At 42.1% G+C, this 12489-nt stretch overlaps 1 protein-coding gene across 1 annotated transcript; it reads left to right on the top strand.

Moving 5' to 3' along the window:
* Nucleotides 1-685: 685 nt before the first annotated feature.
* LOC108676258 lies at nt 686-12180 on the top strand (the record flags this gene model as incomplete). The annotated part of the gene is made up of 6 exons (XM_018164312.2): nt 686-748; nt 1076-6059; nt 6921-7442; nt 9163-9216; nt 10700-10968; nt 12051-12180. Coding segments are annotated over exons 2-6 (5958 nt in total), but the record flags the coding sequence as incomplete, so codon positions are not given.
* Nucleotides 12181-12489: the final 309 nt, after the last annotated feature.

Raw genomic sequence — 12489 nt, 5'->3', positions numbered from 1 at the left:
ATAGCAAGCTTGATATATGTCTTGTAAGATCTTACCCACTTCTTTTTTGTCTATCTTTTTAGTTTCCACTCACGGATTGGTCTTTTTCTGAGATACGTGACGGCAAACCTGTTATATTTTGAGGCCGGTATACTAGTTGAAAATGCTGCTCAGAAGTCTACGGCCTGCAGCGTCATTCTTATGTTAAATTTAACATAAATTTAAATTTTAAAACTGTCACGATAAACTGCATTTGTTTGGAGACTGGCCTTAAAGCTTTTATTCTAATGGAAGATATGATCGTCGTTAATAGTGATCGTTACTTTAGTTTTTTATTATTGATATTTGCTGTTTTATTTTGATCATCGTATTCATTTGCATTGATTCAATTCAATCTCAATTGCGTTCGATATTTCATGTATTTAGTAATTGAATGGTGGCCAGAAACATCCAAAATAACAGAAAAATTGTCGAAAAAACATAACTTTTCCAAATTTGGACAATGTGATGAATTTTGCAAGAATTTGTGAATGGAAAACTGGAGATGATTCGGGTTTTATGATATTTCTACGCCACGATATTACTAAAATTTCGATGTGTTAATATCTATTTTGCTATGAATGCGACGCAAGTGTCGTATGCATGTTGCCAAGAGAGCCTGTCTCTGCCACGTTGATGCTTGGATTTCCCATATGTTCCGATTTGTTGAAGACATGCTGGATTTTTGAAGTCATGGTGGATTTTTGAAGTCACCGCCGTGCCTAATCTGGTGAGTTTACGATGTGATCTAGTGGTCACTTTGTTTGCGTGGTGTAAAGTGTACCATTTGTACACTTGACATTATTTATTATTTTTGAGCTGCACTCATCCTGTGAACGTCCACACACCTTCTTCGATGCACTCAAAGTTTTCTTCATCTCTGGACATTACTGTCTCCCATTACCTGCGTTCTTTTTATTGTATTTTCATAACGTTTAATTACGCTCTTTCTTTGTAATTTGCGTTCGTTCTAATGATTTGTTACGCAATGTTGCAATCGGGATTGAGATAATCTTAATTGAGTGTTTAAGCAACTAATGCTCTTGTTTGTTCGCAGAATGCAGGAACCGGAATGCGTACTCCGGACTTCTGAAGACCGCAAACTAACATCAGCGATACACACCGAGTCGACGGCCATTGCGGAAACTACTGTTGCTGCTGAAGATAAGGATGAAATTACTCAAGATACGGGGAAACCCTCCGAAGATGGAGGTCTTTCTAAGAAAGATCAAGTACGTGTTTGCAATGAGGAACAAATAGCTGGAAGCAGCAAAGAACTTTCTGAGAAAAACACGCTGGAGTCGAGTGAAAAAGAACTCGTTGTGGAGGAGGAAATCATTGATGGAGTAAATGAACTCGTCAAGAACGAAGAGCCTACTGAGAAGGAAGAACCCACTGAAGTAACAGAAAAACTTGCCGGGATTGCCGCTTGTAGTGAAATTGATGCACAGGGAAAGGTCTCGTCTCAGTTGAGCAAACTGCTTCCGACGAATGTCGATGAGCTTGAAAATCCGCAAAATTTTTTGAAACACGAGGGAGAAGAAGAGAGTGAGGATAATGTGCCAGCACTTGAGTCACGCAATGATGCCTGCCGCAACCTGGCGCCAGTTGGCAAAGTGCCTCAAGTTGATGTTTCACACTCAGATCCCTTACTTTATTCTTCAGTCGAGGGAAGTGAATCTATAGACAGACAGAACGTTTCACTCGACGAAACTGAAACAAACTTCGGTTCCCAATCTTCAGAAATGAATGTTCTACCTGTTGCTTTGGAAACTAATATATCGACTACTGAAAGAATCGTTTCGTTTCCGGCAAGTGAAGCAAATGTTTCGCTTGGAGATAATATCGAAACAGACGTTCCTGACAACTCTAAAGATAACGCTGCTCTGCGTGCTTTAGATACTCAAATTATGGACACTGGCTCTCAGGTTGCCAAATTAACCGACCTTATACCTGACAAGTTTAGAAAAATTGTCCATGAGTTGAGTAAAATTGTCGTCGCTCCAAACTGCGAATTTACTGGCACTAGCTCCCACATAGTCGAGTCAAACTGTCAGCTCGGTGTCTCGGGAGATGAACACGACGACACATTAGACAGATCACACGATCAGAATAGTTTATTTAACGGAATCGAGGCTTCAGGTTCCGTATCGTTGGAACCGAAATCGTTGGCTGCTGAATATAAAATTCACGATGAGTTTTCACATCTAGAAGATGAAGTCGTTTCCAATATGGATACAGAAAGTATAAATTTAGATCTTATGCAGAGTGTAAACGATCCCCATAATTTGAAGAGAATTGCAACGGACGACTCACAAGTTATTTATGAGCCGCCAGAGTATCATCATAATGACCGAAGTGGTGCGCTTTCCGTTGATAATGGAGAGTTGTCAATGGAGGCTCAACCATCCCAAGAGGATGACTTTCGGCTAGATGCGGAGGAGGGCTTTTCTGGGCATTTGGAATCTACTGGCGAGAAATATTGTAATATCGAGAATGATCATAATGAAGAAGTGACTGAAAATGAAATGCATTCGGAGACTGATATTACCGTCAATACTTTTGATTTTGATGAAGAGACAGCTGTCGAAAATGATGAATCTAGCATTATGAACGAAGACTACGAGATGACTGGAGAACAAACTGAAAGCAAGCGGCCTAGGGGCATTAAACGTCAATTAGAGTCAAAATCAATCCCAGAAGCAGCTGAAATGGTCGCAAAAAAGTCGATGCCTGGCAAGAAAACGACCAAAAAGTCATTGCCCAGGTGTAAAATGACCAGAACTTACGTCTGCGAGTACTGTAATTTATCCACTCAAAATCCTCGTGATCATTTGTACCACATACGTGACGTACATTTCGAAGCCATTCACATCTACGAGTGCAAGTCTTGCCAGTACGCTTCTAAAAATTTCACGAAACTGACACGACACATGCAGATGGTGCACAAATTTAACCTCGAAATGGATGAAAGCGGCGTGAAACGTAAAATAAATTCTGCATCATATGAAGCTCCTTCACCGGCACACGTCAAGGAGTCTTTTATCATGGCCAGCAAAAAGCCCTCCAAGAGTGTTAGCAAATTGCAAGTGGAGGTTGAAGAGTCCGAACCTCTTCACGAGGACTTTGGAGAAGAAGCCGAAGAGGAAGTAGATGAAGTTTCCTCCAGAAAAGAAGACCAGAACAACCACTGCGATCATTGTGACTTTGTAGGCAAAAGCCAGAAGGCTTTGAGCAAACATGAGGAATCTTGCCACTTGAAACGCACTTTTTATCGTTGTTCAAAATGTGCGTACGCAACGCAGCTCAAAGGTCGCTATACAAAGCATATGAAATACCACCAGCTGCCCATCATTAAGTGCGACTTCTGTGATTTTCGTACGCCCTATCGGTGGAACCTGGACCGTCACTGCCGGAACCACACCGATGAGAGTGGAGAACACAAATGCCATCTATGTAACTTCACGGCTCAAATCAAGCAATCTCTCACAGTCCATGTGGCCAATCATCACCTCACGCCTGACCAAGTCAAGGAGCGGGATCAGAAGCGCACAATTGGAGCCACTGAATTAGGGGAATTCGCAACAGATGAAGAAGAACTTGAGCTCATGAAAATGGAGCGTGATGAGCATCCTGATGCTTTTCAGCTCGCTGATGGTCCTGACCAGAGTTTTACTGTGGCAACGCTTGACGTTAGCTGCCAGGAGGAGAGCAGCTCTCTGCATTATCCTCCTGACGATTTTGATGTCACTGGCGATTCAAGGAAAAAGAAACCAAAGATTAAAATGACCTTTAGAAAAATGAAGAATTCAAAAGACTCGCTTTCAACTCAAGAAATTAACGAGCGACATAACTTTGAAGAGGATTTTATCCATCCAGATGATTTCGTTCACAGGAACGGGAATGTTTACATGAAGAATTACAAGTGCGATCAATGCTCTTTCAAAGCGGCCTTCAAGAATGACCTTATTCGTCACGGCAAGAAAATGCATGACGCTCAATGTGAGGTGCCGCTACCTGCGGGTCGTAAAGTAACAAGGAGTACATCATCCGGTAACGTGTCTGTGGCAACTGACCCTGACTCTTCTAAAAACGAATCTCTGGAAGATTCAGACTTTACAGAATCGTTTTCGCCGGATTCCGTTAACGATGCTAACGATTCTGATATTGTCACTCACTCAAAAACACCAGAAGTTAGAGAGACTCGTAAGAAAGCAGCTTCAGATGACTTCAATGAGAAATCTACTACACCGAACGCACAAAATCTCGTGTGTCAATACTGCAACCACAACTCCAAGTGTCTCGCGGAGTCCGTGCGCCACGCAAAGCTTCATTTGAGCGTCAAAAATACACCTAGGGTGACTAGTTTATCGGCTAAGTGTCAGTTTTGTCAACTTCGATGTAGAACTACCGAAGATCTCTCATTCCATCTGAAAAAATGTCCTGAAGCAAGAAAAAATCAAATAATCGACGTTGCCCCTCGGAGATCGCGAGCTGAAGGTCATAAGAACGAGGACTCCGATGATGAAGATGATGCTACTGAGCAAACCTGCAAACCAGAATTGCGTGTTCAGCCTTTGAAAGAAGTTCACAGCAAAAGCCATTGCAATAACCGAGTCGCGAGTGACGACGAGGATAGCTCCAATTCTGCTGATGCTGACGACATGAAGCTGAAAATTGATATAAAGGAAGAAGAGATTGACGGGAAACATGACACAGAGTCTGCATCTACGTCAGAAGTCACTGCTAATCAGTACGAGGCTCTTGACGAATCCCAAGAAAAACTCATTGTAAACTCCGATGAGAAACCGGCTTCTGAAGGGAAAGGTTTTGTGTTCTCTAAAAGGGCGTATTTGTGTCCGCAATGCAAGTTTTGGTCTACGACTGCATCGCGTTTCCACGTCCATATTGTTGGTCACTACAACAAGAAACCTTACGTGTGTTCAGTGTGTCCTTATCGCTCCAACTGGCGCTGGGACATCACCAAACACATCAAGATTAAATCCGGCAGAGACAAGGCTCATTTAACTGCGGATGTTTTAATCACTGATGAAACTGGTGAGAAGAACTATGAAAAGTACGAAAAATATGTCTCTATTATTCAGCTAGACGAAACGCAGGCGTGCCGAACGGAGGGTGGCATCCCGCCGCGCAAAGGCCGTTTGAAGAAAGTGGAAAAAGAGTTACGGAGCATCGCGGATGACGGTGTCGAAGATTCCTGTGGGTCAACAAGCTCCACGCGATGCACGTCGGCCTCTTCACGCGATGACACGCCTGTCATGTCACCACAAGCGCCGTCAACTGGCGACACCTCACCCGCTACGTGTTCTTCGTCGCCACCGTCGAGCTCAGCATCGGCTAATCCAACTTTTAACGTGGCGCATGCAGATCATTTGTCGGGGCTAGTCTCCAGTGAATCTTCTCAAATCTCTCCTGGGAAAAAGACAGCTACTCAAAAACCAGGACAGTCGTCTCAACCAATGGTGTGCATCCCACTGAATGGCCCCATAGCGATGTCGACTCCCGCTTTCCCGGGTTTACCGCGTTTATTAAAAACTTCTCCGCTGCCTTGTTCATCTGCCGCTACGACTTTTTCTTCTTCCAGTGCTGTCTCTGTAGAGCCAACTGTCTTATCAGTTACTGCGCCTAGCGCCTCCATTAACTCTGCCGCATCTCTAACATCTCCCGTACTATGTTCTGCTCTTTTTCAGGATAAGAACTTGTCTAAGTTAGGTGGTAACGTTTCTGATGCTGCCGTTAACATGAAGTTTAGAAACAGCTTAGAACAAACGGCGGTTCTTCCTCCACTTTTGTTACCTCCCGTGCATGCGCATAAAAATGGCGACCTTTTTAAGCAGCCTTTCTCAAAAAATCCGAAGAATATGATGAAGCCGCCGCCTCTGCTTCCCGTTAAAAGCTCCTCACGTCTCCCTTCACCTTCGTCGTCGCCGTCGCCGAGCGTGTCCCCGCGAAGCCACAATGCAGTGAGCATCAGCACCTCCCGCTCCTCTGGTGGACAGTACCAAGTCATCGCTCCACAGGTGAGAAATTTATTGCGTTCACTTGCTAATAAACACCGTGCAAGGGTCTTATTTGTATCTAAAAAGTAGTGAGCTGGATAGAATTTCATAACATTTTATTCATGAAGGAGAATATATGTATGCCTGGGTCTCTTATTTGCGTTGCAGTCATTCAACATGAGGTTTCAAAGTAAGTCCATCCATGAAATACAGTATTGGAAGTTCTCTCTTATTTCAAATTAATTGGAATTTTTTTGTGGTTGAATTTCTTTTACATTTTTGTGGTGCACATTCTCAATTGATTTTGATTTGCGAATAAACCAAAACCTTTTACTCTGGTTTCTTCCAACTATAGGACGTTTTTTGTTCAAGTTAAAAAAAATTGTATTGAAAGGCTTAGTTTCTAATATTATTTAATGTAAAAATCTCTTTCTAAGTATTTGAAAAAAATTTAATCTTGGATGTAATGTCAAAGCTTGGGTTTTTCTTGGTTTGAATATAGTTCTTTGCTTTAGTCCTGAGTGAAACTAGCAGGTGTCTAATTTTCGAACGAAATAGCTAGCAAGATAACGTCGTGTATTTTTGTGCATATATTTTTGGCAATTTTCCTATATATTCCATATAGGTTTCGTTTCGTTTAACACGTTAAGTGCGGCACGAACCACCGGTATGAAATACGCCCTGAACACGACATACCATAGACGCACTTAACGTGTTATAAAAGAGCGCGGCTTATCGGAATGATTCATTCCGATAGCGCACGAAAACCCATAATTTTTAAATTGTAATGATCTGAAACCTAAAATGATTCAACGAAACTCAGTTTAGTTCTGCGGTCTTTACACGCTTTCTCACTCTTTCATTGTTTGGGTGACTTCGCAGAATTGCGGTCAGTCTGCCCAGAACGCGTTGAACACGTCGCTCCAGACCCTGCAGCTTCTGGCCTCCGGCTCTACCAGCGTCACGAAGCTCCCCGCCAAATCTCCCTCGTCCTCTCCTCTCAGCGGCAGATCGTCTCACAACACGAGTCCCGTTGGGGGAATGTCGGCACTCGCTGGAGTGCCATCGCTGAGTGGGTTTTCCCACTCAATGCCATCTACTAGTCCGATTATGTCTTCAATGGGTCCTGGAAAATGTCCGACCTCTTCCACTCTAAGCAACATCTTGTCGGGGGCCAGCGGGTCAACATCAGCAAGCATTTCAAGTCTCGTTGCTCTTGCGAACGCCGTCAACTCAGCTGGTGTCCACGGTCTGCCCGGAGGCAACCGCCTGTCACTGTTGAATAATCTGCCGTCGGCACAACTCGCTGGACTGCAGGGAATCAAAGACTCGCTGCCTCCTCAGCTGCTCGCCGGGCTCTCCAGCGCCAACGCCAACGACCCGGCCAGCAAACTCGCTCTCCAGGTGAGAATTATTTCAGGTCTCGTCATGTTTTTAGTTTTTATACTGTGCGAAACTCGCGATTTGAATTCAAATGCTTTAAGTACTTGTAATTAAGGCTTGGAATAGTATTTCTTAATACCCATAGAAAGAATCCGCCTCCAATCCTTGTTCTTCGCTGAACGGTTCGTCTTCGGTTCTCGTCGTGGCAACTCTTGAACTTTTCCCACACCTTATTGGTGGATTATTTATTGGGTAAAGCTCGGTTGAATGCATGGGTACTGTTTACCCAATAGGTATTAAATAAGCACTTTTTCTCACTAAAAGTCGTGGCGCCGCGGGAGCAATTTTCATTGATTTACCCACATCACCGACCCGTGTATTGACACCTGTGCTGGATAAATGTTTTAAATCTTGCAGTGAATATTTCAAATACGACTTTTCCCGACTGAAATTTTCAATAAGGAGCGCAAACCTTGCGTGTGCCGCCACTCGCTAAGGGATGATGTTTTGAGAATTTTTTACTAGTTGTGCGATTGTTTATTTCGTACACAGCGACGAAATCTCTATTGTAAAGTGCGTTTTTGTCGTACTGTACAAGTCGCTATGTGATCATTACTGCAATGTTCATCTATGATAATTTATTATTTGTTAACAGGAGTGCTGTAAGTAATACTTGTTATTTTTAACGCGAAAAGGGGCCGCGTTTTCATCGTACTGTGATATGATTAAACTAAGCTGAAGTAGAATCACATCTGTGAAGGAATGGATTAATTTGTGATAAAAGTTCAGCTTGTGTGCTAACATTAGTTAGTGCACTATTTATTGCATGAATGAGGCCGAGTAGTGGGTTGATAGTGAAAATTTTGGGATTTTTAACTAACTTCTACGAACTAGTGTGCTTCTCACATTATCTTTTTATTATGGATGGAAATTGAATGCTCTAACCAACTAATAAGTGCCCTTAGTGTGCCACGATTCATGACGTGAAAAATTAATATTCACAATTTTTCCGTTAATATTGCCAGAAAGATGTTCTATTAATAACGCATCGTCTGCATTTTTAGTTTGAATTTCAAATTTCTAATTTAAAACTGATTATTAAATTCGTAATCTAAGTTCTGAAATGGTTTTGGTATATTTATTATATTATTAACGGTAGCTCCTGAAACTTCGCGGCATCCAACAGTACATTATAGAGAGGCAATTTTACGCGGCACTTATGTTACATATTATCTGTTGGAATCTGCATATAAATCTTTTAATTATTCATTCACTCGACAGTTTTTTTGCGCATGTCAACTCGACTGAAATAATGGATTGCTTTCCTGGTTAGTCATGCAGCGTATCATTTTGTCACTTTAAATCTACTGGCAGCGCTACTGTACAAATTCAGAAGACAAGCTATAGGCAAGTGGGAAGCTGTGAAATCGGCGTGTGAAAGAGCATTTCTCAAGCTCAAACAATTCACGCGAGCGGATCGTGCGTCTTGAGTATGCAATGAAATTCAATAGAAGTTCTTCGAAAGAAGCTGGAAAGTTACCGTATGAGATAATAAATTTACAAAAATGTTAACATATGAGGTTATCCAAAATTCAGTTGCGGTATTGAAATGATGCCTCTTGATGAGCATTTGCGGTGGAGTCCAAGCTGGGCGTATGGCTCCAAGTTTGACGTGTAAGACAAAATGTAATGGGTTTTTGGTGCCCAATAAGGAAGCATTAATGGGCACATTCTCCCGCAGATGAGGCTCTTGGTGTGGCTCAGTCTCATCAACAAAGAGGCTCAGAAGAAGAAGGTAACCGACCTGTCTGTCTCTGTCATTAATAATTAATTGTCTTCCTCACTAAATGTCCTCACATCTTTGTGTGTTCGCCCTCAATAATAGCCTGCTGCAAATCCATCCTGCTTTTGGAGTCCCATAAATCCTCGCTTTCTATCACCGTTTGCAATGGCGACCTAAGGATAGCCTGGCTTATATTACCTGGTCGTTTCCTATAGTGCGCACCTTTTATTTTTAGTGTTGTATTGCTATGCGTTATAGCGGGTAACGACGCTCGGTTTACGCCAGCTTATCGTTGAAGCGTTTTTGGAATGGCTGAGCTTACTAATAGTTTCTTAATCTGCACCCTTATGCGTGTTTTGCACTGTGCATCCCTGTTGACGATTATTTATTCGAACTGGTTGGACTCACGTTTTCAATCCTTTATTCACCCTGAGTTTGTATACTCTTGCTGAGATTTGAGGAGCGTGTGTATTTTTATGTGTAGTTAGCTGTGCATAACTTCACAATGTAAATATCGATCTCACGATTGATTCGTGAGATCGATGATGCATGTTTCTGTTGATTATTCACAGCTGTAGATGATTTATGTGAATTCTAATTATTTTCGTTGCTACAAGAAAGCGTGAAAAAAAAGAAAAAAACAAGAAAAAAAAGAAAAATTTGAACAGTAGCGAGGTTTCGAATAAGCGCTTCTCTGTGAACAAGAGACAGGCGCTTTAAGCAATAACGTGCCGTCTTATTCCGCAGCTCGACAACATTAATTTAAATGTTTGCGTTGACATGAAGTCCGTATCGCTGGTAAAAAAATCAGAGCATTATGAACTGAACGACTTTTTCAAGGGTTCGCAACTCATTCTGGACCGCTACAAAAAATGTATAAAAGCCAGCTACCACACGCATCTCCAACGTACCGTACTCTTCGTCAAATGTCGAATTTATTGAGAATTACTCAGAGTTAAGATAGGTACATCTCCCGTACGTACAGTTTTGATCTGTATTTTATTGTCCATTTGTATACATCGCTTTTAAATATTCTCTTTTGCATGTTTGTTTTCTATGTAACGCAAAATTTTTGTTTTCTGCTAAATTCTTTTGCATTTTACAATATCCTCCTTCCTGGTTCGTCACTGGATGAGTAGTATTGTGTGCACCTAATTTCTATAGGCCAAATAAATAGGATTGCATTAGAGTTTCGGTCATTATAAAAATTTATTTATTGGCACTCATATTTTTAGAGAATTTCATCCTCCAGGCTATTCATTACTTCCATTACCAGCATTTTATGTGCAGTAAATATCACGCAGAGGTGTCGGCGTCGTAAACCTGGCCCAATTTTTCACATTATCGCGATAAAAGCGTGTGTGCGTGTGTTTTTTTTATGCTACCTGCTGTCATGCGCTGTTTATTGTGCAACATTAGCGCCACAGCTTTATTTTTTATCGTAAAAATATGTTTCCCACAGTAATTAACTACATTTTGGTTTTACTCAAATCAGCAGCAGCAGCAGCAGCAGCAACAACAACAGCATCTACAGCAACAAATGCAACAATTGCAGCAAAACCAACCTAAGAAGAAGAACAAGAGCAACACGTCGTCGGCAAAGCTCCCTTCATCGTCACCTTCGTCAGTCTCGTCGTCCCCTACAGCCTGCGGTGGGAGCAGTGGGGAGGGGCTGCCCCCCGCGGAGGAGGAGTTCCCTCCCCCCCAGCTGGTCCTGGATCATCAGGGCAACCCTGAGTGGAAGTGTGCCGCTTGCAACTTCAGGTACGTAATTAAAAAATCTATATTGGAATAAAAATGAAAATCCTTCGTGTAAAAATATGCATTTGTTAGAGGTAGGACCTTAAAATGTCGTATAAATAAATCGTTTAAAATAGAAGTTAATGATCCTTCCGCAGGTTTAACTTCAGCTTGTATGTGCTGCATGTGACGTCGAAAATTTGATAAATTCCGAACGCATTATTTTGGGATGTTTATAGTTTTGATGCAGTCATTTAACCATCGTTCTTCTTCACTTATTACAAGTCCTATCACTAGTTCCTAACTTTTTGAATTTGATAATAACGTAGGAGTCTTATTTCTCCTTCACATAGGCTGTCGTAGAAGTTTTACGAGCTGACTTGAACAAAACTGCATCGTTGTTTCTATTGCAATTACAATTGTTTTTAAGAACACACAATTTTTTCGAGCGCTTGTTTTTATAAGCTATCCTGTTGCCACTGAGACCTCATGAGAAGATTGATGTTTTTTGTTATTACGATCTCCGTCTTGTTACTAAGTCACACTCATTACACGTTATTAGATGTCAAGAGGTTTGCTGTTTGTTGTTGTCTCGAGGGTCATGTTTTCACCGTGTCACTGTGTTCGCTAACGCCGTTTTTTTAATAAGATAACGTGCAGATCCTTACATGCACCGTGTTGTTACTACTGAGTCGCCGTGTTCTAGAGCACCGTGTTGTTACAGAGTCGCCGTGTTCTAGAGCACCGTGTTGTTACTACTAATACTCCGTGTTCTCGAGCACCGTGTTGTTACTAAGACACCGTGTTCTAGAGCACCGTGTTGTTACTGAGTCACCGTGTTCTAGAGCACCGTGTTGTTACTGAGTCACCGTGTTTTAGAGCACCGTGTTGTTACTAAGACATCGTGTTCTCGAGTACCGTGTTCCTAATTTACCGTGTTCTAGAGCACCGTGTTGTTACTAAGACATCGTGTTCTCGAGCACCGTGTTCCTAATTCACCGTGTTCTAGAGCACTGTGTTGTTACTAAGTCACCGTGTTCTCGAGCACCGTATTGCCACTAAGTCCCGTGTTTTCCTGAGAACTAACATATGTTTTGCCACGGCAGGGACAGCGATCGTGGCACGGTAGAGCAGCACCGCAGTCTGGCGCACGGCCGCAGTGTCGTGTCGCTCCTACACGCCGTGCACCGCTGCGACGTGTGTGCTTTTGCTGCCGGCACCAAGCGGCATGTTCAGGTATATATTTTTAATATAACGTATAGGTCAATATTGTGTGTATAACGTATAGGTCAATATTGTGTGTATGACGTACAGGTTAATATTGTGTGTATAACGTATAGGTCGATATTGTGTGTATGACGTACAGATTAATATTGTGTGTAAGACGTAAAGGTCAATATTGTGTGTATGACGTACAGGTTAATATTGTGTGTATAACGTATAGGTCGATATTGTGTGTATGACGTACAGATCAATATTGTGTGTATGACGTACAGGTCAATATTGTGTGTATGACGTACAGGTCAATATTGTGTGTATGACGTA

The sequence above is a fragment of the Hyalella azteca genome, unplaced genomic scaffold (genome assembly GCF_000764305.2).
Source record: "Hyalella azteca isolate HAZT.00-mixed unplaced genomic scaffold, Hazt_2.0.2 contig8276, whole genome shotgun sequence".
Lineage (NCBI taxonomy): Eukaryota > Metazoa > Arthropoda > Malacostraca > Amphipoda > Hyalellidae > Hyalella > Hyalella azteca.
This window is presented reverse-complemented; position numbering and strand designations above follow the sequence as displayed.